Source organism: Nothoprocta perdicaria, unplaced genomic scaffold (genome assembly GCF_003342845.1).
Source record: "Nothoprocta perdicaria isolate Ctin4 unplaced genomic scaffold, notPer1 scaffold_66, whole genome shotgun sequence".
Classification (NCBI taxonomy): Eukaryota; Metazoa; Chordata; class Aves; order Tinamiformes; family Tinamidae; genus Nothoprocta; species Nothoprocta perdicaria.
The window spans coordinates 2,491,896-2,519,852 of NW_020455932.1; the positions used below are offsets into that span (position 1 = coordinate 2,491,896).

A 27,957-nucleotide genomic window follows, 5' to 3' on the forward strand; every position below is an offset into this window, starting at 1 on the left:
AAAAAATAATTGAGGCTGCTAGACAAACAGCCTGGGTCTTTATAGCTTCTCTTCAGGTAATTATGGTCTAATTCAGGCTTTTTGAGTAAGAAGCAAATAACAAACAAATGATTAACCTGTCTTTATAGTACTGAAATCTCTATGTATTTCCATGCTGCCCCATTTGTCTGGTGTCATAATGGCTGAATACAAGTTAATGTGTATTTGAAATGTAATGTTTTGGAGTGAATGAAAACGAAGGGCTTTAATGTCAAAATTACTGAGTTTATCATCACCGGGTTTTGCCTGGCTCCCTTGRCTGGTGTTGGTCCCCCGTTTTCTTGGATAACAAAGTTTCTCTGTGCTATGGATATAACAACGCTATTGTGGCTGGGATTAATGTGTTTGTCAAGTGACTTACGATGTGCATATAAAACTTGTGCTGGGTAGGAGTTTGAAGAGACCAGCTCGTTCTGCAAAGTCATTTCTAAATGTGGAGAAATAAGAAAGCTGACCTAGTGTGGGGCAAGAGGAACAGAAGGCGAAAGCTCTAGAGTGTGCGAGCAGTGAACCAAAGGCAAGGGGTGYGTTGGTGCTTTATTTATTTTTATTTTTTGAAAAAAAAAGAAAGAAGGGATTGGCAGTCAGATGGCTGCCGCTTGGTGTTTGGAAGTGTCCATTTTGTGAAGTGTGGGGAGCTTTCTGGCCAGGAGAGATCCCATATTGTATCGTGGACCACAAATGGTGTCTCCATAAAGCACGTTTCAAAGCAGTGGACAAGCTCTGCCTTGGATATCAAGTCTACCAAGTCAACCTTTCCCTGCCTTCCTCTCCTCTAAGCAACTTGGCAGCACCAGCACCTTGAGGTGAGCGGCCCTTCCTCTCCCTGCTCGGGGCTGCCTGGTCTCTGCTGTCCCCAAGAAAACTGTTCCCCTACCCGGGGGCAGGKTGAAGCTCCCCATGCACAAAACACGCTCGTCACGTGGCGTGCGAGGCCTGATCCCAGCTGGGTGTGCAAGGCCAGGCAGATACTCCAGAGCCAGGCACTCTGGAGTCTAATTCACTTTCTAAAGCAAAGTGATGTTTCTTAAAATGGAATGTCATTTATCTTTCTTGATGATATATTTCCTTCAGGAGCAAAAAAAAGACTGCAAAAGAAAAATTGAGCGGAGTTGCTACTGAATTCAAAAACACCGTGATGATAAATACGATTCTGAATAAACCTCCTGGTAGTCACAAATCAATTAATCTTTTCTTTCCCATGTGCTCTGTCCCGAGGATTTACTTTTTCATTGAGATTTTGCTAGCTGGTGCGGTATACGTAATTCTTCACCTGGATAAATAACTGCTGACATTTTTATTCTAGAGCAAATCAGTATTATCTTTCTTGCTTTGTACAAGCGAAGGGAAAGTAGTCTTCATTTTATTTCATTTTATTTTTCTTTCCAGGGCAACCTGTTTTGATTTGTGTGTAAAAAACGAATTCAGGGCTTGCCTCCCAGGAGTGCACAAGCAACAATATTCAGGAAAGCCTATAGCATTTCCTCATCGCAGCCATCTTCGCTCCTCTTCCTCCTCTTCTCCTTCCCCATACACGCGTATTATGACCTGGACTCTTACAGATCCACTTATTCCTTACAGAAATGCAGGGAAGAAATGATGACAAACAGGATATATTGTTATACTTAAGGGTAAGCTTTATAACTTCATATACTGATTCCAAACGTCTTCTGCTTAATTGGCTTAAGTAACACAAATTTACAGCTAGCATTATTTTATAATATTATTTTATTATTTTAAGAAACTTAAAAATACAAGCTTTCCTTCTTTCCTTTTCTTCTAGAGACTTAATATTAAGGAGGTGAATTCAGTAAACTGATCCACATCATCATATGGCCTAAAAACTGATTGGCCACCGAGTTTTCTTTCATCCAGGTGATCCATGGGGAATGACGGTGTCTTTCACCTTTTATAATGCACTTGGAAAACGCAGACAAAGAAAATCAGTGTGACATCCTTTGAGCTAAAAGATTAAGCGTTAATAAAAAGTGGTAGAGAATGTGGATCAGGAATTACGGCATTGCTTGTGTTTTGCTGTGGTCCTTGCCTTAGAAAGAGTTATAAAAGGATAGAACATGGGAGCAGGAAGCTGGATTCCAGAGCTTGTGAGAGCTTTCATCCCTGCTGGATGCAAAACATTGAGTTCTGAAATCCTAAGAAATAAGGATGTTAAAAGCATCTAAAGAAACCTTCTGCCCCAAAAGATTTTTCTCTCATTAACATCCAACATCAAGAATGCTCCCCAAGAAGAAGCTTCCCTGTCTGTAAGTACAGTGGCCCATTAAATATCATACTTGGTTTACATCCTGCCATTTGGGAGTGAGAGATTTCTTTGCCTGGCTCTGTGCAGGAGAGGAAAAAAGAGCAAGGGAATAATAATTAAATGAAAAGCCTCTTGCAAAAGTCATGCAAAGTGTTGGCCMTTGTACGTGATCTTTGAGGAGAACKTGGTGTGTTGCATCTCCAGCTGGTGAAAAAAGGCTTTTTCTTTTCTTCCCCACCCTGGRGTGAGGCTTATTAGGTTTTACCAGCAGATGGTRAAACCTGTTTGCTTTCTGCTGGATGTGGGGGAGATCAAGGTGTAGCTGGAAGGAGGCAGCAAAGGGCTGGCTGGGCCATCTTYTGCCTCTCAAAGGAGCAGCGAAGCGCCAACAGCAGCGTGAGGCACACGAGCTAAAATGAATTTATAACTATGTGCAACTCTCTCAAAATGTCAAAGTTTAACAACTGCAAATATTAGGTACATTTACCAGTAAATGTAAGCCAGTAGCAGATGGTTCGTAAAAGCTTCATGCCCCTTGTATAAATGGTTTCTATTTAATTTGTTGGTGGCAGTTGAAAGCCTTTATTACCAGCTTAACCAACTGAACCTCATTCTGGTCAACGAGATCTCTTCATTGTTTTCTCTTCCCTTCCCTGGAGAAGGGAAGAGTTTTGAGAATTAAATCTTAATTATGTTTGCTCTTTGACCCCTTGACAATCTGGTGGTGTTTTTCCCTGTATCACGGTACTTCCTCTGTAGATCTCAAACAAGATAAAGTGTTTAAATGGGTATTATTGAAATAACATGGCAGAAGCCATCCCTGTTGCAAAGGCCCTGAAGTCTCAGTAGCCAGATGAAGGTGTTTACAGGTAGGGTGAAGCATGGAAAACCACCGTGAGTGGCGCAAGGTCACACGCGAAGCTGTAAGGCAGACAGAAATGGAGTTGAAATCCTGAACCCTGAGGCTGAAACTCACACTCATATCCTCTCAGCACGTCCATCTCCCTTAAATGAAGCTCTTGTGCAATGTGGCGCTTGTGTGGTGTCATGGACACTATGAAGCAGAAAACAAATGATGGTGCTGAGTGAAAGAAGTGCACTGTATTATGTACCAGCTCATGAAAAACGTGCCCGGGTGTGATGGGTCTTCCTAGCGCTTCTCAGAGGCTGCCAGCTTTAATGTCCTAGAACCTGAATCGCCCCCCAAAGAGTGATGCAAGTGTCGGATAGCTTGAGACCACTCAGCGTTTTGAGTAAATATGGGCTGTCCCCTGGGCTGACACCCACCACTGCTGGCACCTGGCAAATAAATACTGCATGTGTGGCATGGCTCTTTGTGGGCCTGTGCTGATGGAGGCAGCACGATGAATCTGGAGAAGCCGGGCTCACTTGCCATGTATAATGCATGAAGCTCTTTTAGTATGAGCTTGAAAGACATCCCTGTCACTCCTGAAACAGATCCCCGAGGTGACCGTGGTGCGAGCCGACCCAGGGATCCTATATACAGCTTTGCAGAGCTAGACCATACAGTCCTGGTGAGATGAGGAGSTGGAAGCTAAATGCATTGGATGAAAATGGATGGTCCATGCCATGGACTATCTTACCAGCTCTAAGGACACAGTGGCCTGAGCCAGCAGTGTGGACAGCCCTGGTTGATGAAGGCAGAGCTCTTCTAATGATGCTGCACGTTTCCCTTGGCTGTCAGCCTGGGGGCCAGGGATGCCTCCAACGCCTCTCAAGCTTGTCTTGCTGTCGTTGGTAATTCTTGAATGCCTAGAGCTGGCAGAGCAGGGTGGGCATCAGCAGGTAGGTGGCCATTCACTAAATGGTTAACAGATTAATTCATGCATTGTTTCAAGAGCTGATCCCAATTGCACAAAGTTAAGCAGGGGAGAGAAAAAGGAGAAAAAAAAAAAAGAAAAAGAAAAAAAAAGAAAACGTAGCATACTACTGATGCCTCTTAAAATTGGACCATGAAGGAGCTAGCTATGACATTGCCGAGGATAAACAGTTGACCTGCGTAGTCACCTTACAGGGATAACACCTTGTTGTTGCATTGCACCTTTCCGGCAGCATTAGGAAAGATAATAGAAATGCAGAATGACTTTTCTCATTTCTCCCAGCARTAAGAGAACCGGATCTGCCCCCAGTTGATGAGATTCGGTGTTGTAAGCCTCTAAAAGGTCACCTTTGAAAATTGAATTTCAGTTTTGAGGACCTGTAGGAACCATTGAGAGATTTGCTGTAGTAACTCAACTGAGATTTCAGGATAAAATTATTATTACTAGGGAAGTACAACTTTGAACTGCTGAGCATTGTAAGCTGTTAATTAGTGCACATAAAAACAGTATTTGCAGCAGTCTGCAAAGACCAAGTGTTCTGTGGTTTGTGTGGGGCCACTGACAACTTTGAACAAAGTTTTAGGCCATATCTCTTGGCTTTCTCCCCAAGGTGGATATAATCTCAGCCAACATCAGAGTCTTTCTCTGAGTGGTGCTGAATGTTCAGGCACAGGATACGCAGCCTCTGTACCAAGAGAGGGAGAACTAAATTAGGCAGTGAAGCTGAAAACACATCTTGACAAGAACAGGGCGAGCTAAACTCTCTCAGCAGGCCAACCATCGCCTCATGGGCCRAAGGAACCGCGTGGCATCTCTTGAGCTTCCACCCTATGGACAGGGCTTGAAAAGGTTGCTGGGGATCAGCACTCTGTGGGCTTTGTCCCTTCTCGTAGTAATTAGGATCAGGCGAATGCTGGCGTATTTATCTCCTTCCTGAGCTTTCATCAGAAAAATGGATGGCTTTTGCATTATTCACCATATGTTTCCCATTTGGGTTTCAGGCTGGCGCTGTCTCCCTTGCCGTAGGGGATGGAGAGTGATGGAGTTAGGGTCTGTCTCAAACTTGGCTGCCACAGTCTTCCTCCTTTGCTCAGCGACTTTGAAACGCTTGTGTTTCATGCGCGGTGTCCCCTTCCTTCTGCTGCTCTTTGCCACCCRCTCGTGCAGTCCGTGTGTTCTGCTGCCCCTCACACATGGTACGCATAGTTTCCCCCGTATTAAAAACCAAAAGCAAGAAATAGCTGATGTTCCGAAAAAGCATGACAGGGAAGATGGATTGGAATCAGATATGAAGGCTACTGGAAGGAAAGGGAATTATGAAGGGGAAAAACAAAACAAAAAAAAAAAGGAAAACAAAAAAAAGAAATCTGTTTGTAACATGTCCCATTCCATTGGGATAATTCATCTGGATAAGCAATATCCAGATGAATTTTCTCAAAGAGCAGCTTACTTGGACATGGTAACTTGGAAGGGCTGRCTTCAGGATGGAATGGAGGTTAGAAGGTTCAGTAGAGGTTATTTTAGTTTCTAGCACACGACGCCCCAAACCAAAAAGCTCCRAAGCATATTAGAGCTGAGATCTGTTCAGTCCTATTATTATCATTACTGTTATTTGAAGRCTCTTGAGTTAAGCGAGTGCATCTTACATGCTTCCAACATATGGCCTTAGTAAATGATTGCCCTATTTATATCCCTGGAGTTTTGTCAAGCATCTGTTCCGAGCACAGTGTGGCAAGCATGAAATTTGTGGTCACACGAATGCAGTGTGCTGTGTGTGTTTGTTAAGAAGGCAGATGTGATTTTTAGGTCAAATGTCTGGAGCAAGCAGTTTTATGGAGTCACGTTGGCACTTGTCCATACATTAAATAATGCTGATCCCGGGGCAGGGGGCTGACTTGTCTTTGACTCAGTGATGTCAAGGRAGATGGTGGACCAAAGATATAATCAGCGTGTTGACTTTATGGGGCCCCGGGTACAACCTGCCTAGAATAGCAGGCTTTAAGCAAAAGGGAGTTATGTTGAGAGTTTTGCCTGGTTAGGCTGGATTTCCGGAGCAGCACTGATCTCGCTCAAGTTTGAGCTTGCGCAGTGGCGTTATCGCCGCCGTGTTAATTCGCGTGGAACGGGAAGCGCTGTCGAGGCAAAGCAGCCTCTCCGTGTGATTGGGGTGGCCTTACCCTTGTGCGTTAGTCTCCCGAGCGCTGCCGGGGCGCGTTGCTTTGTGAAGATTGCCGCTTTGTCTGAAATGCACTCGCGTTTTCGTTCAGTCGTGCGTGGAGCAGCGCGGTGCTCTGGGGCTGGTGGAAAATGTCAGAAGGCGAGATTTTGATGCCGGCTTTGTGCCGAAATGTTGCATTTGATTGGAAATGAAGGCAAGAGAGTGGCRTTGAAAAGCACCCCCTGCCATTTTTAACGTTTTAGGACCTGTCCTACCATAGAACGCAGAGAGAAAAGGGCTTTTGAGGCACCGCATGATGTCTTAAATTAAGAAAAAAAAAAAGGATAAGGGTATGAGTTGCCTGAACTGAGGTTGGTACAAGAAGAGACTCATTTAATGCAAGGCAAACCAGTCCCGTCCAGCCTCCRCCAGTGGGCGACAGCAGATACCTCTGAAAAGCAAGAGGAAAAAGTCCAGAGCACTTTCATCCTCCCAGCTGATGCTGTGGGTGATGTGGGTCAGGGTGCCCGTTGGCGCCCGGACCTGGCTCCTCAAAGTGCATTTTTGGACTTTTTGCCAGAAATGCTCTGTATACTGTTGCTTTTCACAACAGTGTGCTAGTGCCGCTGCCACGTTGAGAYGTATTTGGCAAAAATCCTTTCTTTTTGTAAAACTTGCAGTAACATTCCTACCTTGTAGTGTTTTTGCTGTAAGAAATAGCGTTTAAATCACTCCCTACCTAAACTTTCTCACTCACTTTGGAGAATAGAGCTTGACCTCCCAATTTTGGGGGATAAATGAGCTGCAGTAATTGTAGCCTGTCCTTTAGTGTTGGCTTCTGAACTCYTTTTTCTTTTCTTTCTCGCTTGGGACTACAGAGCTGAAACAGTGGAATAAATAGTATGAAAAAGCGTTTACAGTTTGCTGGCAGTACAAATGTTCCATTAAAAAATCCAAGTAACTTCCCATGTGCTTCCCAGGCACGGGAGATGCAGTGCAGATGTTGGGCAGTGAAGCAGAGGGAATGCACTCTCCTGTGCTTTACAGGTTATTTTCTGCAAGCAAAAGTGTCACTCTTCCTGCTTGAACCTTTGAAGGTGCCTCCTATACACAGTTTAATGGTGAAAGGTCTTTCAATTCATGTTGGTTTTATAAATCCTACTCTGAGGTCTGTTCTTCAGTCTTCTGTGGTTGACAGGCCCCCCCGCTCTTATACCACGAGTAATCTCACTTTAACAAAATGCCGTATGAAAGTGTGTTTTGTGCCTAGATAAGTGAAAAGATCCTGTTTTAAAAATTATATTGAACATCTATATTAGGGTTTCAAGATGGTAATTATGTGGTTGATGGTTGTCTTGCTTTGGGTTTCTTTTGGGGTTGATCTAAACCCAAAGGTTTCATGTCAGTGGGAAACCAGGAAAGCGGAGGAGGTTTTGGGTGCAGAACTGCTCARGTGGAAACTGGCTACTTTCCTCACTGGTTTGCATCATTTTTTTGAGTTTTCAAGGCTCAGTCCTGGATTTTAGGTGCGGTTAGTCTTCTAAAAAGGATCAAGGCTTAAGATATCATTGAGACTTTTTCATGGGCTTTTTCTAATAGGGCAACCTCCAATTTAAGCCATAGAGGATTTGCAGTGTCTTGTTGATTGTTTGTTTTGTCAAAGTGGGTGGCTGATAAAACTCTACAAAATTGTGAAGCAGCTGGTGTTTAATTAATGCATTCTCTATATAGCTGATTGGCCAAAAATCTGATCTCACTTTGGCTGGGATCAATCCAGAGTCATTCGCTTGATTGTGGTGCAGCTTTTCTGGGTTTATGTAACTGAGACTGTGAGTTAGTGTCATATGTTTCTGTTTAATTAAAACCTGCCGCTGCTAGAAGAGCAGCTTTTCTCTCCACAGTGACCTGCCAAAGCCAGGAGAGCGCTGCCAGCTCCGGCTGGGATGCTGCCACCTTGGCCCTTGGCACCTTTCTCCATAAAGCTCTAGTTCTTCTGCTACCACAGAGATGCTCCTCACACTTGCACCGCACTGTCTATCACTTCCCATAGAAGTGAATCCCATCCTCAAGTGAATCCTTGCATATCTGGATGCAAAGTTTGACTTCCCTGTTTTTATTTCTGGGTCTCAAAGTTAGGACCTAGACCCCCTAAGTCCTAAATTGTGTCTGTGTTTCAGACAATAAAGAGTGGACTTGACGCATCCCTGATTTGAAGTGGTGAGCTGCCAGAATTGCTTGGCGTTGGCCTCCAGGCCTTCCCCGAGGCTGGACGTGCTTCACGTCGGCTGCGACTCTGCAAAGAGGAGAAGGGAGTGTTTGGGGCTGGGAGAACTTTGTGCTCAGATGTGCTTCTGAGAGGCTGGGAGGGCTCGTGGTCCGACTGGGCTCGCTGCTGCTCTGCTCTGCAACGTGCAAATCCACTGGGGTGGGCAAGCATTGTTTAAACTTACTGCAAGACTAAGTCTAGGCACAGCATATAGGATGTTCTGCCTCGCGTGCTGCCTGCTCGTACAGCGTAGCTGCCCCTGCTTAAAAGTATTGGGGAAAATAATAAAAACAGAAGCATTTAAGGGCTGCTCCAAGAATAGCTGCAATGCTGAATTTGTGCCATTCTGACTATAGTACCAGGCAATATTTTCCCGTTAAGGAGTTAGTTACTATTGCCCGTTTTGTTTCCAAAGCAGCTTGACTAGAGATTGCTCTTCTTGAGCTCTGCTTCAGTGGTGGGGGCAATTGGGCATCAGGCTGTGGTTGCACCATGACTCCTCCTGCCAGGTAGCTAACCTCGCTCCAAGAGCTCGGGGCGTTATGTGTTTGCAATCAAAATAGCTTAATCTAACATCAAGGACAGATAGAAACGGGCAAGTGATAAGCATAAAAATAATCTTGTTATAATGCACAGAGGTGTGGGGAAGTCGATGGGAAAAGCAAGCGCCTCTCAGGTCGGTGGTGCAAAAGGTAGTGAGCTGGGGTGCAGGCATCCTCCTTTTGTGTCTTAGTTTCAGCTTCTTTGAAAAATCCCCACAGTTTATCCACTTTGCCCACCTGGGTGCCAGATGCTGTCTTCCTGCTGTCTTCTGTCAAATTAAATTAATGGGGAGAAAAAAAAAACTCAGGCAGATCCTCTAAATGCCAGGTGGACACTGCTGAGTTTTGGCTCCTGCATCTTCCCAGCGTTGCTGGAAAGTGGTGCTGGAGATGCTGCCGCACTCGGAAAGGCAAGGAGAGGCCCGGCTGGTCTGAGCCAAGTACTGGGTTTTTCCGCGGATCCCCGAACGGGACGTGGACGTGGGTCCAGCCACCCGCTGGTGAGCAGCAGAGCTGGAAATGGGGCTTTGTACCTCTTCTCCCTGCCCTCTCCCTGTTTCCAGCCGTCACGGGAGCTGTGGAGCCGCTCGGAATGAGGTCAGCCCCATCCCAACTATCCCCACCAGCTGGGTGAGCTGCCGTGGCTGCTTAAGGGCCCAACTGGGCATTATGGGGTTTTAATGGAGAAAGAGCAGCAAGGCAGAGGTTGTGAGCATCGCAGCGTGCTGCAAGCCATCTGCTTGTTGTGTTTTGCCTTCTTTTTATTATTATTATTTTTTGCTTGTTGTAGTTTTCAAGTGCGGAGGGAGAGCCATTGCCTAAAGCAGCGATTTAAAAAATGCCTGTCTCCTCTGGCAATATGCTTTTACATTTCAGAAATTTCTCATCGCAAATGTCTGGAATGCATCTCCTGCCAATCGATGGGGTTTAAAGCGTTTCCTTAATTCAAAGCAACTTGTTCAGTGCAAGCCTGCCTTCCCCAGCTCAACAACAGTTTGGTCTTTCAAGCTTTCAAAAGCCAAAAGCGAGACTCTAGCAGAGAGGGGGCTGCAAAGGAGGCTCCTGTGGAGAAGCTTTTGGAAGCTTCTTGTGTGCAGCTGATGAACCTTCTCGTGGCAGCACTTGTCCCGTTTGGGGGCCGTGCAGGTTCCCCCGCGGCGGCACCGCCTGCAGCTCACACGTCGTTTGTGGTCTGCTCCATGGCAAGCACAGGTTAAATTTTTCCTCGCTTCCTTTGGTTTCCTTTGGTCCTTCCTCTGCCTGCCAGAAATCAGGGGACGTTTGATTAAAGGCGAGAAGGAGCGGGAGTGCTCGGGGCTCTGTATAAATAGAGGCCGTAATTGTTATTCCGTGTGACACAACTGGCAATGAGTCCTAGCACATGCCTTTATTTTTTTATTTTTATTTTTTAATTTTCATTCCAACTGTTAACTTTTCATAAGCAAGAAGTCTTTGCAGACCTGCTTGAAACCCCCCCAATTTATATTAACCCACATTGTGCAAGGAATCACAAAGCAGGTGGGATTAGAAGACRTGGAACATGTGCTTGTGGTGTAAGCTCATTGCATCTCTGCATTTCTGTCTTCCGTCCATGCTGGATTTGCAAGACTCCCTGGAGGACTCCCTGATAAAATTTCCCCCATCTTGTCCGATGGCTTTTCTAAGAATTCAGGCGCCGATATCTCCTCCCCGCAGGATTTTTTTTCGGACTGTGGATTCAGTTGCCAAATCATGATTTGTTTCAAGCCCACAGCGTGCTGGAAGTCTGCCAGGGCAAAGTGCAGGCTCTCTGCGCCAAGGAATCTGGTCCTGCTCAACTTTTAAGCAAAAYGCAAGTAAATCCAGCCTTTTTTTTTGTCACAGAAGTATTTGGGTGCTGCATTTTGCTCTGTGAGCAAGCCRCTTGGCTTGTCCTGCTTTAGAAAATGGGGACAGCTCCCCACGCCCCTGTTCCTGGCTGCATATCTCTGTTTCAAGCTGCAAAGCAATTTTGTGTAGTTGGTGAAAAGTATTTATTCCTCATGATGTTAATGTGAAGGGTAAAAAATGGCCCGTTTTGTCTGTGTCCTTTGCTCCCCAAGGATGCCAGCTTCTGCAGGCTTTGGAGCTAAGTGCCCAAGTCAGAGCTTGGCTCTTCATCAGGTCCAACGCTTTGTTGGCTGCTTCTGGTTTTATGCCTAGGTAAGCCCACTCATCTCAGCCTGCACAGTCACCTACTTATCAGAAGCCAGAGAGTGCAAGCTTGCTGATTATGTACAATAGTTGCTTATGTGAGCAGCCCGTAATTCAAGCTTTTTTTCTTTTTTTCTTTCCTTTAAGTGTTGAAGGTGAACTCTTGCCACTGAGCTGCTGAGTTTTGCCACAAGCTTCAAGAGGGCCATGAGCTCAACTTCTCCACTTAGAAAATCGATGTATGTATTTAAGATGCTCCAAGCTAGCCATGAATGGGTTCTTGGTGAGTTTTCCGTGTCCCACCAGGAAAAAAATCACGTGACAGAAGGACATGCTCGGGCATCGAATGGCTCTGTCATCAGGTGTCTGAGCCCCAAACTTGACGTCAGGTCATTCTGTACAGCTTTAACAGCCTCATTGCTTGTGCTGTGCTCAGTGTTCCTTCATAGAACTGGGGGGCTCTTCCCAAAGAGCTCTCGCATCAAAGAAGCAGTTCCCAGCTCTGGACGTCTGTGGGATAATGTGCAGAGGCTTAAAATTTTCATGGGTGTTTTGGTGTCATGAGTGCACCTCGAATGGGAGGTGATTCTGTGTCTGCAGTGTCTGGCTCAAAGTTTTGCTGATCCTAAAGAGAAACATTTGATTATACCTCTTTGTAAAACTCTGGGACAGCCTTTGGTTCGCAATTAGGTCGACCTGTCGTCGTCCAGCTGGAGGTGAATCCAAACCTCTGAACTTTGTTACCCGGCAGTCATCTTCATGTAGCTAACTTTTATATTTTGCTACACTTTTTACCCTGTGTTTATTTTTCCTGTCTATCTGCTTTGCTCAGTACTAGAAATAAAATAAGCCCTCAGCCCTGAGAAGTGAGAATGACATTTGCTATTAAATGCTGGAGGCAGAAAAYGAATCCATTGTATTTCTGAGGAACTGTGCTCCTGCACCACGAATGTGTGAAGGGTAGGAGAAACATGAGCGTTACCCTCCCCTCGAATGGGCTCGTAGCAAGGGCTTGTCAAAATAAATGCATTACTCAGCTCCTTGGAGGTGCTTATGGGACCATTTCATTGCACTCGCATTTACCTTGGAGTGAAGTTGCTCCATCTGTCAATAACCATTATTTACATTCCTRTTCTTAGCAGCAGCCTGTAGCGGATGCAAATACGTTAGTCTAAATCCGATCCTCGGGTCTGTCCATGAAATTCCCAATGATTTCTGCCTCCTGAATCTATACTGTGAACCTCCCCTATAGCAGCATAATTGAAAGCACTCCAGGATTGCATAAAACTTAATTAAACTTAACAGGATTGAAATAAAAATAATAGTGAGAAGCTTGATCCCAGGGCAGGTTTTTGGTGGTGCTTTGTGTTTGGTATGGATTATTTTAGGAAGTGCTTGGCATGTTTAAGGAAGCTGAGGCTGGGCACTGAGTTAGGGCTGCACTGCAGGTTTGCAAGGCTGCTGGGCTTTACSAGCTCATCTTGGTGTCCCCACGTTTTTTAAGTCTGTTTAACTGTAAAATACAATTTCTWTCTTTTGGGGGCTGGTTGGAAGGCTCTGCACAGGTGCTTATAAATGCAGCCACATTCTTCATATACCAGCCGGGATGGCCCAAGCTCTTCCAGCTGTGTTGGTGGAAAGGAAGCAGCTGTGGCTTTTGGGTTGAGGTCATTCCTGTCTGTGCCTTGTACTTGCCTCCCTGCATCCCTCCCACGAAGAGGGACCCTGAAGCCCCTGTGTCCAGCAGGGTGTTGTGGTCCAGCTGTGAACAGCAGCTGCATGCCGAGCACCCCAGAATGCCCTGGGAGATTATGAATTAAACAGAAGGGCTGATTTCCCTGTTCTGGGACACAGCAGAAATGTGTCCCAATCTAAGTCGCATTTTGGATAGCAAGATCCAGATCTGAACCTGAGTGAGGAAGCCAGAGAGTTGAACTCTGATCCTGAAACTCCAGGTAGGTGCTTCAGCCTGGGCCATGGCTGGTTGGTGAGTTCAGTTTGCCAGAGAGCTGCGTGAAACAGAGACAGAATGTGTGTTTACCTGTGACTTTTATGCTTAGGTGAAAGGGAATAATATGACGGAAAGTCATTCCCTTTAGCGTCCTTGAGGAAAAATGTATTCACATTRGGAAAAGAAAAGTAAATAACATGTTCCTCTTAAGTGCCTGTTAGTTATACATATTACATCTAAAAGTAATTATCATTTAATTAGCTGCCTCGCAATAATGTAAGGCGATGAAGTTGCAGTTGCAATGCATTCACTTCCAACAGCAAGTGAATGKAAATGTTCCTGCCAAAATCAGGCCCAGAGGGGCATTTTGGACGGGCCTTTTGGCAAGAGCAAGGCAGCAGAGTCTACGGGTCTAGGGTGAGTTTGAATGGCAAACAGTCTGGGGTGGTACCCAGATTTGCCTGTTGCAGCATTTATAGCAAATTTCCAGGATGGTCCCACTTGAAAATTGGTGGGACTTGGGATTAGAAGTGAACTGGATGAGTGTGAGCGTTCGCATACAAATAGACTTACCTCTCAGGTGTTTCTATTTCTCGGCTTTTTTTCTTTTCCTTCTCTTTACCCAATCTTTTGTTGTATTAAATTGTGATGACAAGTGCTAAAAGTTCATTTATAAAGGAACATTGGATGAAATACAGCACAAAAAAACTTTCCATTTTACGGCGTTGGGTGCATGCACCTTTCCCAGCTGTGAGCTGCCTCTGGTGTTTTTGGAAGAGTGCAAAGGATTTGGAACAAATCCTTATGTCCAAAGCTATCTAAAAGTATTTTCTTGAAGACTTGGAAACCAGTTTGGTGGTATTTGCTGAGCAGCTCTTTGTATGAAACCCCAGGACCTGGGAATGCTGCTGTAGGTGCCTCCTGGTCTGTTTGAACCTGTCTGGCAATACGAATTTTGGTCATTGCCAATTAGCAGAAGTGAGGTTTTTATTTCTTTTTTTTTTTAAACTCCCTGAAGTTGCCCTAGGGAGTCCTCTATCTCTAACGTGGAATAAATGGGCCTAATTCACCTATATGAGCACTGTCCTTTTGATGAAAAGCTAGTGTGAAGTTTCAGTCTCCTGAGTTAACTGCTCTGGAGGACACTTTCTGGATGGAAGAGGTGACCAATGGTCACCTCTCTTTTACAGCAGGAGGAGGTGTGATCTTCTGTTGATTAACCCTTAATGTTATGTTGTTATTGATTAACCCTTAATGTTAAATATCTGTATGTGCACACAGCACATACAGATAGCTTTCCTGGGTACGACATTCATACATAGCCTGTGTGTGGACAGGACTGTGTTTTGCTCTCACCACCTGACTCTGATAAAAATTAGAAGCCATTTTGTTTTGTTGTTGGTTTCTTTTGAGTTATTTAGCGTGTCTTGGCACTGCCCATGTGTCAAAGCACTGCCCATACCCATGGGGACACTTGTGTGTATGAATTCCCCTGACCTTGAGCAAGTCTCGTTCCCACTTTGGCCTTGTGGGGCTGGAAGATGTTCTTGAGGTTGGAGCTGTTCTGCCAACACCCTTAGAGGACCACTGTACRAGGTGGTGGGGTGGCTTGGTCTGTGTGGCCTGTGTGTCTGTTGTTTCCTGCAATAGCAAGAAGGCCTGCGCTAAAAACTGYGCTACAGGAGCCTGAGAAGATGGTAGCGTGCAGGTAAGCTGCTCGGGCATCCCAGGATTTCTAACACCGGGACAACCTTATTTTTTCGCAAAACACTTGAAGAAGGAAAATGTTCTTTAGGCAGTAACCTTGACAGCAGCCCTTATCCCGGAGGGGGAATTTCACACTTGAGTTRGACTCCTGAAGCTCRCACGTAGGGTAGAAGTCTGCTCGYGGCTCGCCCGCTGCGTCGTAACCCRCCATGGGCGCAGCGTGGGCGCGTAGGCAAGGCAACAGGAAGGGCTCGGGCCTCCTGACGGCCTCCGGCGGGGCTGGAAGCGGACCGTTTGGCGTGTGATTCTGCGGGCACGAGGTTATAAACCTCCTGGCTTTTCTCGCCATAGGGCACCTCAGTTTGGGGGTCTGGCATACGCAACATTATCAGTGGTTCAGTCAACAGCYCAGGTCCACAAGGTGTTAAAGTGATTTATACGGGCTCGTTCTTGAGACCGGCGAGCTATTATGCTCATCTGACAGATGAGGAAACGGAGGTACAAAGAAGTTAAATGCTTTGCCTGGGGTCCCGGYGCGAGGCAGGCCTTGATGTGGGAATAGGAACAGACGCACAATAGCGGCAAAGTCGAGCGTGTTGCGAGCAAGGTCATGCACGTGGGTAGAAATAATGGATATTGGCCGAAATGCGTGGTTTGCCCAGCCGCTGTGTCATTAAAAGTTTAAGTCTGGCTAATCTCCCATAAATGCAGAAGAGAGGCATTCAATCTAGCATCTCCTTTGTGCGGCATCTCTTTTATTTTTAATTTGTTTCGTGATGCTGTTGTACTTAGCACTGGCGGGGAAATAAACCCATTTGGGACAGACAATTAAACAYGGTCACTGGGGCAAGGAAACGTGAATTATTCAAGGAACAGCTCTTGCCGATGCCATCCAGGGGATCGTATTAAACCAGGTACGCTGCCGGGGGCTAAAATATCTTTTGCTTCTCGATGCCTTTTATTGCCTTCTTTGCAGGGAAGAAATCCAACCTTTGTCTGCCCAAACCATTATGCAGGCAGTGGAGGGGAGCTGAGAGACAGTGTCTGCTGCGGAGGAGGAGGCAGAAACAATTTAGTTCCTCCTTTGATGAAGGTTTGGGGACTGTTGTGATGAGCATCTTGCCTTCACGCTCGAGCCCTCTCCTGGAGTGGTGTCCACAGCTGCCCTGGCAATGGAGCACTCTCCCGTCTACTGAAAAAGCCGGGAATTCACGATGGGTTTTGAATTAAACTGGTATGGGCTCTTGTCACGGGTCCAGGCTGTGCACCTCCTGTGCTTGCTTTTGGGACAGCACGAGGCTTGTAAATACACTATTGGGGGCTGCTTTTGGCTGAAAGCAAGTGGAAATGTGGCTCAAGACTACCTTGTAAGAACAAATAAAGGTGATGTTCTTCATAACCCTAATATAATTGGAGAAAGAGCCAGTAGGTCACCATTTGAAGCCACTTTCTGCACCGTATTTGATAATTCATGTTAACTCTGTATACATATCTATGCATATTACTGTACATATCTATGCATATTACTGTACATATCTATGCATATTACTATACATATCTATGCATATTACAAGTTTGATTTTAACACTCATAAGCCAGATGTGATTCCTGGGTGGTGGGCGGGGGGATTCTGTTTAAATGCGCTGCAAACTTGGACCAAGTGACATCTGAGTTGATGCCTACCCGTGCTGCCTGGATTGCTGAATTTAGGCCAGAAAGCCCCTAAGGAGACCCAGGTATGTGCGAGTCTCTGGATGGTTCCTGCTGATGTGTCGGGTCCTGTTGGTCACTTCCAGCTGTGACCCAGAGGTGCAGCCAGGCACCGCAAGGAGGAAAATGGGGCCCATTTTTGGATGGGGCCGACATCTCAAAGCAAAAAAATCAATTGCTTGAGTCTCATGCATTAAATTAGCAAGGACAAGTTTAGTTAAAAAGAACAAGTAAAATCTTTGTAGTTAGCTAGAAAATCATCCCAGATAAATAGTAATGCCGCATCTACTAAAGCTGCTGAAAGTGGAGCCACTCCRTGATTGAAGTATATTAAGAACAACAGCACTTTAATGAAAACTGGACACCCCAGCAATTCTTAAAATATATTCTCAGGCTTCCTGCTCTCAGCAGTATGACCGCTAATTATTTTTTTTTAATATCTTTTTTTTCCTACATATTTTATAACTTGTGCTTTAGTGTAAAATTGGAAGCAAAATCCAATTGTGTGGGAAAATTAATTTCCTCGAATTGAACAGGCAATCTACTTGAGACTTTTTAATCATTCGGGAGTAACTGTGCGCTAAAGAAGGGAAGACTGTTAAAGTAACTTAATGGACAAGGATAAATGTTTTTCCCTGGTTCTTCTTTATCTTTACTTAGAGATTCCTGCTGAGGATGTTTCATAAAAGCTGCACTTCTAGATCTTTGGTCCTTCATAGAGGRGTCAAGTGACAACAGGGAACTAACAAGCTGTGGAATTTGAGGTGCAAAACCAACAATTCTGCTAAACATCTCGGTGCATCCTTTCTTGTTTAAAGCAATTGTAGCCCTTAGGACAAAGGCAGAGGGACTGAGCCGAGTTGCATGATCCTTAAAAACAAATTACGTTAATGCTTTTAATTAAGGGGTGGAGAAACAGGAGCCTTTATCAGCTCTTTGTCTCTGAGCAGTAATTTCATCACGGATGGACTGTCTGTTATTGTAAACGCCCACCTTTGCTGAAGGATTTCAGAAAAAAATCGAATGGTGTGTTTGTTTAAGTTGCTGAGTGCTGCGTGAGCCCCATTTATTTAATACAGAGGCGCTGCTGCCAAGGGGAACACAGCACTTGGTTTGTATTGCTGGGGGGACAGCGGCGCCGCTTCGCACGCGGAGCTCTGTCATTGGCCGGAACGGAATTTGCAGCAAAATGAGGAGGAGGAGAACGGGAAGGTCAAGCTGCAAAATCCCCGTCAGGCTGGTTCCGTGGGAATTTTGGACAGTCTCGGTGAATCAGTGTCATAGAAAGTGGATGCGTTACAAAATAATGATGAAAAGCGCTCTCGGGGATGGTGGTCGAGGATAGAAGGGACCAGTTTGGGGAGCTGCATTATCACCATATATAAATATATTCTTATTTTAAGAGTGGTGTGATAAGAACTATTAGCATGACCAGTGCTGGAACTAGCAGCCTCTTTTTGCATCCAGTTCCAGGAATTGATATTGGAGAAAATCCTGTGTAAATCAGCCTTGTTGACTGCCTCACTCCAGAACGATCAARGCATGCTTGCTATCTGCATGCACCTCCAGGACGTTAGTGCCTCTGAAAAAGTTGTGTTTTTAGTGTAAAATCTCTCTGTGGCAAACCCTAAGAGCGGGACCTTGSAGAACTTGTGCCAGCCCTGGGCCTGGTGCGGGTGCTGAGGGCTCCCGGGTCAGCAACCCTGGCTTCTCTGTTTGGTCCCAAATGCAGCTTTAGCTCCCACCTGGCTTGAGCTGCTCTCCAGGTGCCTTTAGCAGATGTGCAAAGTCTGGCTGGAGAAACCCGAGGTTGCTTGTGCTCCCGTGCATCGCTCTCCCCATGGAGGAAACAAACTGGGCTTTTCATCTCCTGCATAAAATCGAAGCAACTTATCCTGTTATTTAATTTGGCGCAATAACGTGTGATAATGGAGCTATTAGATTTGGCATCCCGAACACGGTTGTCATTTCAGAAAGAATTGTTTCTGCTAATGGTAGTTAACTTGCTACAAATAAAGCAATAGAATTGAAATCTTAAGTACTAGAGTGGCAGCAAATCAGGAGACATTGTAAGGCTTGTTGGAGTGAAGGCCGAGCTGGCTGTCAGGGGAAAAATATCTGTTGGAGACAAAATTCTGATGGATCCTAATTCGAACTAATTTAATACGGCAGCAGCATTCAGCTGCTTTGAGAGTCTATTAGAAGTATTAAAATGTCTATAAATAATAATAGTTAAGTGGCTGGAACTCTTTGTGGAAGGAACTCGAGTGTTTCTCACAGATTAATTTGGTCTCCTGTCATCAGAGCCGAGCTGCAGGGCTGTTGCTGTGTCTATTAGATGCCTTATAGACTGCATCTATAAGGTGATACCCTGGATGCTCTTGCCCTTTGCCTCCCTTGAGACCAAATTCAAGGCGGAGGACTTGGGTTCAATGAAGAGACCTTTCCAGGTGTGTGGTAAACCATTAAAAGTCTTGGGCTGYGGTGGTGACCCGACTTGAGAGCTGGGACTTCTGCCTGCTCAGAGCACCAACACTTGGCTTGGGCAGAAGGTGTCTTATGGATTAGATAGGAAATGCATATGAATTTTTCCTTACTGGTCCCTATAAGTGATCCTTGTTTTTTTTCTCATTTCCCTTTGCAGCATAGACCTAAGTGAAAAATAGATTGAGGCCAAGAATGGTTCTTATTGTTCTATTTTACTACAGAAAAAGAACCCAGAGGCTGAACTTCCTACACRCTGTAGCCGCAATAGATTAATACATTGCAAAGTATCACGAGCGTAACGATACGGTTTTGTCAAGTGTCGTGCTCGGTGCCACAATGCGACTTTGCAGAGAGGGCTGCAAGTGTTTAACCACTAAAAAATAATATTAAAAAAAAAACCCAACTTGTGTGAATCAGCACAGCGTCCTCAAACGCTGGGTTTGGTTATTTCATGGTCACAAGGGAGGGACGCTGCATGCATGTGTTTGCTGGAGTGGTTCCTGAATGCAGGCATCTACTGCGTCCTTGGAATCGCACAGTTATACCCGCACCCCTGATACAGTGTGTGTGCTCAGTCCTCCTGCTCGGTTTGCGATGTCGGTGTTGGTGTCTGTCTTCTCTGCCTTTCCCTGGCTGGGCTCCTTGTGCTTGGCTGCTCTTCCAGAGGTGGAGATGGATAGGGCTGTTAGCTGGAGGCCGAGAGGTCCCACGGGATACTTTATCACATACTCATCCAAAGCAACATGAATATGGGTGCAACGGGGCACATAACGCAGCAGCTGTTCCTACTCCAGAGATAGAAAAAGTGATAGGAAAAATGATTGCTCCCTTTGCCAGTGGGGAATGGAAACACAAAAACCTGTGGCCATAGAGACACCAAGATCTTCGTGACAGTGCCAGGAACAGCAAATGTTTCAGTATTTTAATTCAATGAAAATTCGTTCTTTGATTGATGCACAGCATAAGGAACTTGAGTTTTGATAAAATTATGTCTCTGTTCATTAAAAGTTAGAAAAAGGCAATAACTGCACACTTCTTTTCTCTTTGTACAGGACGCCAGCGATGATCGGCTGCTCGTTTGTGGTGCACAGGAAGTTCTTTGGAGAGATTGGACTTCTTGATCCGGGGATGGACGTGTACGGAGGAGAGAACATAGAGCTGGGTATCAAGGTTTGTGATGCATCTGGAGGTGAAATTGCACCTTAGAGTATTTAAGAAGCGCAAAGCCATGCTTTAACAATCTAACATAGACAGTTACTAGAATGCTTAATGAGAACTGAGGGTTGATTTGTTTGTAACATTTTAATGACAGCTCGAGAGCATCACTTATTTTTAGGGGTGGATGCACTTTTTCTTGCATGCTTCTCTGTCTAACTTGCTGCAAAGAACCGTCAGAAGGCTGATGGGACCCCTGTGAATACCTCAAGAAGACGTGAAGCCTGAAAATATTTTACAGGCATCAGACAGCTGCAGATGAAATACATTCATAAGCAGACAAAAACTACTTTGATAAGTGAAACATTAATAGACACGTTCTCAGCGCTGCCTCAGTAAATCCATCCAGGCCTGCCAAGGTACAGAATTTGCCGTGACAGCATCGCTCGATTACTGTATGCGATATTAGAAGTGGTTTAGCAATTCAAGTGTTACATCCAGTAAAGTGATTCATTAGAATGAAGTCAATGTTCAGAAGCAACACGGGATGGTAAAGTCAATGGAGATTCTCCCAGGCATGTTTTAGAATAAAGCACTTGCACGTTAACAAGCTGATAGGGAGAGACTTGAGACTTTTAACTGGAAAATTGAATTGACTGTGCCATTGTAAAAATGAAAAATCATTGTTTAGTTCATAGATTTACCAGAGGATATTTGCTTTGCTGGAAAATCAAAAGAAACTTAAAACATCCGTTGTTGCTGGCTACAGGGAGCGATAATCTCATTTAAACCAGGGAATAGAAATTAAAGGCTTTAAAGATGCTGCATTGCTCTTCTCCATGTGAAGTAATTATTGCACATMATCCTGCAGCCAGCTTCCTGGGCCTAGGGAGATCTGACTCCAGACTAAGCTGCTCTTGTGAATACCCAAATTAGTTTGTTCTTAGTTTTTGTTTGTTTGTTTGTTTGTTTTAAGGTTATCATTGTAGAATTATTCTTCTCACAATTAATAAAATCAACCCATCTGTTAGGTTTTTTGGGGGATTTCATGGAAGATTGACTTCTTAACTAGAAAAATAAGATGGATGTCTCGGGGACAAAGAATGAGCCTGTGTCCTGTTTCTTTTATGCGCTGCAGTTTTTGGAAAGGCTAGTTGTAAAAATCATCTTGGAAAGAAAAGAATCTCTCTGGTTTCCTAGTGGGGCTCTTGGGCTTGGCTTTCCAATCCGTGTGTTCCCTGGCTGCTCCCACGCTCGTATGCTTTATGTTCTGGCCAACGCTGAAAAATTCCTCTTGCTCTGGATAGCCAAAATATTTAGGAAATCCATCCTGTAGGATGCCTGTGAAATGGATTTTTTCAGAGACTGCTGAGCATCCTGCTCTAAAACTTGGTCCCAGGGTGGGAGCCCATTGGGGCAACCAAGACCTCGTGGCAAATCAGGCCCATCTGCTTGATGCCGACTTCTGTGTTTGAATGCCGGGTAACTAAGAGAAAATTCATGCGAGTGAGGTAGCTTCAGCAACATCAGAAATTACGCCTGCTCTTGGCAGATACTGGAGCTCCCCTTTGCAGAAAGATTTCCGTTATAAATAGTTGATGCAAGGCTAACCGTGGGATGCATAAGGAAATGGTCATGGATTTCACGTCTCGGATAGACGTATCTGGTTTTAATAACCCTGATCTACAAGCTATCTGTTACAGCTAGGGTCTATAGCAGGCATATCTCACCATCAATAATGTAAGACTGTTTTAATAATCTTGTGAAGATTCAATCTTAATATATAAAATATTGAGGCTTTGTGGTTTTATTTATTTTCTCCTCCTCCTTTTGGCTGTTTAATAACTGGCCTAGTCGGCACAGTATTTCTGTGGTTCCTTGTTGACCATTCTGGTGAGCCTTGGATGAAAAATGTGTATTATTTTCCTCCCGATGCGATGCAGTTTCTGCCATATTTCTGCAAATCCYGTGATGCTTTTAGATGTAATATTCCCATGTTAGCAAAAGCACTCAAAGAACAAAAAGGAGATAGTAGCCTCGCTGAGGCTAGAAGACAGATAYGTGTTTTTCGAGCACAAACACAAGGTAACTATATTATGCTAAAATCAAGTGAAATTAATTGGAAAAATGGAATGAATTCAGTAGAGGGGGATGTGCTGTCCCAATGCAGGATGGTCAATGTACAAGTATCTGTTTTTATTAATGCACAAGCACATATTTATATATGCTGCTTATATATAATATATAAACATATATATAATATATAAAATATATTATTTATATATGTCTGTGTAKATATAATTAAAAAATATAATAGCTATTTTTCCCCAAATTTCTGATTTCTGTTTGTTAAATGAGAACGCTTCTGCATGAGTCAATAAATAAATAAAATAAAAGGCAGATGCTCTCATTCACAAAGCTGACTCTGAGGTTGCTGCGATCCCTTACGGGCTAGGAAACATCTTCAACTTGCTCAAATAATAATAAAAAAAAGCCATTAAAGATTTTGCTGCCCCAGGCAAATTCTTGTTCTGCTTGCGGGGTAACTTTGGCCCCGACAAGAGGAACATGTTGTTCTCCGCATTGCTCTATTTCTGTGTTTTTAATAGTCCTGCTGGAGGGGCTCCAGAAGGTTGTGCTCGATTCCTGCTCTTGTCCCTGATGTCCACTGCTTCACTTCCTGAGGCAGAATGAAGTCTAATTCCCTCTTTTTCAGCAGCGAGCGCRGAAGTGCTCGCTAAGCAAGGGAATTTAAGCTAGTATTTCCACTGGGAGATTTCGAATGGTTTTTTTTTGAAATTTATTTATTTAAATAAGGATGCCTTACAATCAAATGACAGTAGTGCTGGGTCTTCCTTGCTGAGTTGACAGTCACAGAGACCAATCGTTTGCTAGTCCTTCTTTCTGCAGCGGGTTGTCAAATATCTCATTCTTATGCTGAAAGACAACAGCCCAGGTGTTAATTAGACAAAGCTGATGAAGCTGCTCCAGATGGAGTGTGTGGCAACCATGTCTGTTAGTAGGTTTGCAGCAACATTGRCTTGTAATTCTGTGAACCTTTTAATTTCGCCCTGGTGAGGGCGTGGAGTGTAGAATGGGGTCTGCCAAGTAGGGTCAGGCAAGATGTTCTCTGGTATCAATCATGAGGAGCTTTCACGGGGGCTTGCTGAGGACTAAAAGCACATGCGTCTCTTCAAGACGTTTTCACAGCCCCAGTGGTTTTGTTGTCAGCTTTGCCATAAAAATGTGGAGGGGAGGTATTGCCCCTGCCTGCCTTGGGCTCCTGTCACCCTTTGGGGACTGTGTGGATGATGGGGACCACCCCCTAACCCACAAGATGTTCCCCAGGCCCAGATCCCGCCACTGCTCTCCCAGAAATAATATCCTGGTCTCTCTTTTTTTCTTACGTTTTGAGAATTTCTGAGTGGGAGAGAAACAGGGTCAGTGAATTTTATGAACCGAGTGTTCCATTCTTGTGGCTTGAAGTGTCTTGATGCYGTTCTGGATCCCCACCTACCTGGCTTCCGTGTTTTGGCACAGTAGCTCCTCTTGTCGCCTCTACTCCCTTCACTGAAAAATTTATTTTAAGGAGAACTGTGTTTTTTTGTTGAGTGATTGAYAGGAATTCTGCTTGTGATATGTGTTAYGTTTCTTTTATTTATTTATTTTCAATCTGCATGGAGGGTTTCATGGATTTTCATGGTTAGTCACAGCCGTTTTCTGAGATGTTCTATTGAATTGTGCAGCCTGTGTTTGAACAAAGACACAAAGGGCTATTCTGTGGCTGCTGCCTTGATCTCAAAGTTTTGTATAGGTTGTTTTCAGAGTATTTTGTGCTGCTGTCATGCATCACTAATTAAACTCATTTGAGCTGTCTTTTAGAGATTAATTTAATCAATAAGGATATCATTACTCCTTTGATGGTATCATTTGTACGAATAGTCACTTGAAGAAAGCAATTAACTGAGAATCCTTATTAGCTGATCCATCCCACACCTTAAGTGGGTAGTAAGAATCGATCATCAAATTCATTAAGGAAAGCACAATTCAGGGATCCCTTTGAGGTTTAACGACTGTCTAGAGCTGTGTTTTACCACGGATGTTCATTTGTCTGGAATTTGGGTTGGGTCTTTTACAACCCTTTCCAGGGAGAGGGGGGGAAAGAACCGTGTGGCCCATTGTTTTCCATATTTGTCATTGAGTTCCCATTGTTTCCCATATTTGTCATTGACTTCCCATTGTTTTCCATATTTGTCTTTGACTTTTAACAGGTCAATTTTAGCCTTGTGCCATCAAGCCAGTAGCTGCACCCATGTAGGTATCTGGAAGGGCTGGAGTTTTGAAAAATTACTTTATAGCAGCCGGTGGGTTCAATGAGGGTGTGGAACATGGTGTTCTTGTAGGGGATTTTTTTAATAATCGGGCTGTCAGCCTGCAGCTGCTTGTGCGTGTTCATGACCTTGCTACGCTGGCATTGATCCTCTCGTGGAGGCACTGTACCTCGATACCCTTTAGTCTTTCAGAAACCCTTAAAAAGAGATAAAATAGCATTTTAATTGTACGGGTCTCTTACTGCACGTTTCATCTGTGCAAAATCCTGGTTTTGTTCATATAAACACGATTACTCATCTCCTCCAGTGTTGAGAGGGCCAGGACCTTGGACATGAAAAAAAGGTAAAAAGCTATTGAATAGGTATATTTAGATTCTACAAAGGAGCCTGTCTTTTTATGTATTCAGAAAATCAAATCTTTTCCTTTCCCTGCATACGTTTTGCATGCAATTATAGTTATATTCTTTCTGTTGAGAAGAAGACAGGTGGGWTTTTTGGAGCGGGCGTCCTTTTCAGCATCCCTTCTCCTGAGGGTCTGCAGGAGGGGTGTGGGAGACGGGTCACAACCTGCTTCCAACTCCACAGAGAGGGAGAACATCCCAGCACGAGGCGGTGTGCTGGAATGTCAGKGCAGGCCTACGTGTCATGAGAAACCTGTATTTGATGGTGTTTATTTTTAATTATTCTCGCCCAGGCTCAGGTGGATACTCCTAGTCTTTCCATGACCCTCTCCACCTCTATACAGTGTTGAGTGTTAGAAGTGAGTGYAACAGGAATCCCCATAAATGCTATTGCTTGATAGGTATTTTGCTGGGGCTTTAATTGAACAAACCTAAAATTTAAATGGTTCCACCAGTCATTGCAACGTAAAAATATCCCCGCTAAAGGTGGGAGCTATTTTTACAGCRCTACCCAGACACAAAGTGTCACATCCCGACTGTGTGCTGCCTCTTACCTGCTGCCACCGGGAACCTGCTTTGCCGGGACTTTGCATTTGATCATCTAGAAAGGTGCCTCTCTCCCCGTTCTTCTGATTAATACGTTATAAGCCTGGGTGCAGACAGAGCCTGAAGTTCTCCTGCCGCTGCGCCCACCGGGCCTGCTCCTCGCACGAGGCGCTGGGGGAGCCTGCCSGATCCGTAATGATACATTGCTACGTTCTTTATCGTGCTGAAAAAAATAGGAAGCCAAAGAGCATATAATTTATTCATAAGGCTTTATTAGGCTTGTGAGGGCGTGCTGAGACACGGTGGTAAGTTGAGTCGCGTTTCCCATGACATGCAGTTTTTTTGAAGCAGAATTAGTCATGAAATTGCACGTGTGGCAGCTTACAGGATTTTTGGAAAGCGTGAGGGCAAAGTAACCTAAATTCCAGAGAAAAGGACTTTGAGGAGGATGGAGAGGATTTGTTGTGAGATGTTCCTCGGTCTCTGTTTTGTGGTTGGTTGCAGGTGGTGAGCATCCATCAGCTTTTCTAGCTGTTAGAAGGGGAAGCTGTGGCTGGTGGAAGGCTTTGGGTGAAACTTTGAGATCTTGCCTGCTTACTGAGGGAGTGTGTAGTGTTCGAATAGCTGTTCATGGAATTTCTGAGAATTTAGACTGAACAATGGACTTCACAAAGTTGGCCAAATGCAGATGATCCAGGGGAAGGGGACTGTGAATGACAGAGGTGCCGGATGCTTGATGTGAGATCTTGGCTTTAGAGGATTAGAAACTCTGGAATCAGAGGGAGATGTAGTTTCAAAATCCACGTATTGAGCCTTGGTTTAAGGGGAGTGATGGGTTTGGAAGCACCTCAGCTGGGGGTCTGACAGAGGTAGGGGTTGTGCCCAGTGAGAAGAATGTTATATCTCTTTGGTGTCCAGTCATAACGAAGTCCATCTGGAGCTCAGCAGAGCCACACAAGCGGTGGATTTGATGCAGGTCATGACACACTTACRTATGACTTAACAAGATCCCAAGGACTCAGATAATTTAGGAAACATCTGGAAAAGAAACACAACCCCCTGCCCTCCACCACCACCAATACAAACTTGAGACCAGCAGCAGGCAGGCACAGAAATCCACTTAGAAATAGGGTCTTAAGACTCTTTCCAAAAAAAAAAAAAAAAAATTGAGTCAGCTTGGAACAAAGTAAGAGACAGAATAGTACTGACCTTGACAAAGGTTTGAGAAATACAGCTTTAGAAATAGTGACAGTAATACCTGTACCTTTGTGTATGGCCACTGCCTGTGTCTATGGGCTTGTATCCCTGCCATGGAAGTTTATTTTGCTCTTCCGAGTGCTTGTGGTGTGGTTGGAAGAAATATTTCCACCCCATAACAATATCCAATCACTGAGTGCATTTATTTTAACAGCAGAAATCAGTGCAAGTAGGAATCCTGACCCTTCGCTTGGTGTTTGAGCTGTCAGCTCAATATTTACTGAAGGTGCTTGAAGATGTTTTATAAGACGCTCCAGCATAGTTTCCCAAAATGAGAAAAGGCTTTTCATCAAACCCATCTCCATGGAAATGGAGCTGTATTTTGATGATTTTTCTAAGCAGGCTCCAAGGCGCTGCATTGGGAGGCAGAGCCGCGCTCCGCTATTGCTGCCGCGGTGCCGGGGCAGTTTACAGCTTTCCCTCCTCGGGAACGGAAATTGCAGCCGGGCAGACGYGCAGCTCCTGTCTCTCTCTTGCCTCTTGATAGAAAAAGATTTGTCGTCCCTGCCTGTTATCCACTGACAAATGTGAGAAGGTAGGCATGGGGGAAGGGACTGCTATTTTCACCCTGGTTGATGCTGACAGGTTTATTTTTAGGCAGGAAAAACACTGATCTTTGCTGGGCAAGATGATAGCTCTTCCAGCACAGTAGGTAGTATGTTGTGGCTGAGATTCCCTGGGGCTGAAGAAGGTCATTTGGAGGCTCAGCCTTGCCTAATTTTTGCTTGAGCTGCTGGAGGTGTCCTCTCTTGAACGGATTTTCTGCACAGGATCGGTGTGTGCCTAGGGCATGTGGTAGGTAGGGATCTGCCAGACTTCCATTTAACACACTCACCTGAGTTGGGCCTCACTCACTCGCCTGAGTTCCGCCTCAGTCCTCCTGATCTTGAGACTTGAGGGAGGAAAACCAGCTGATGCAAATGGTCCAGATGTGCAAAGCAACCACAATTCCAAGCAATCCCTTCCAGTCCATTGGTTGTCTCTGGAATCGTCGCTTTTCCAGCTCCAAATGCTCATTGGGGGGGGGGGGGGGGCAGGTTGTGCATAAATCAGAGTGATCTCTGCTCTCTGCGCACCTAGTTCTTGCAATTTGGTCAGGAATTGCTGAGATGCAGCCAAGCTCCATCCTTT

At 44.8% G+C, this 27,957-nt stretch overlaps 1 protein-coding gene across 1 annotated transcript in view; it reads left to right on the forward strand.

Annotated features, from left to right (window-relative positions):
* Positions 1-27,957, forward strand: part of GALNT17 (polypeptide N-acetylgalactosaminyltransferase 17) — a 173,030-nt gene that overhangs the window by 87,249 nt on the left and 57,824 nt on the right. The window contains exon 6 of the mRNA XM_026050169.1: positions 20,189-20,306. Coding sequence (XP_025905954.1) covers positions 20,189-20,306 — 118 coding nt within the window. The remainder of the gene's footprint in view (positions 1-20,188; positions 20,307-27,957) is intronic.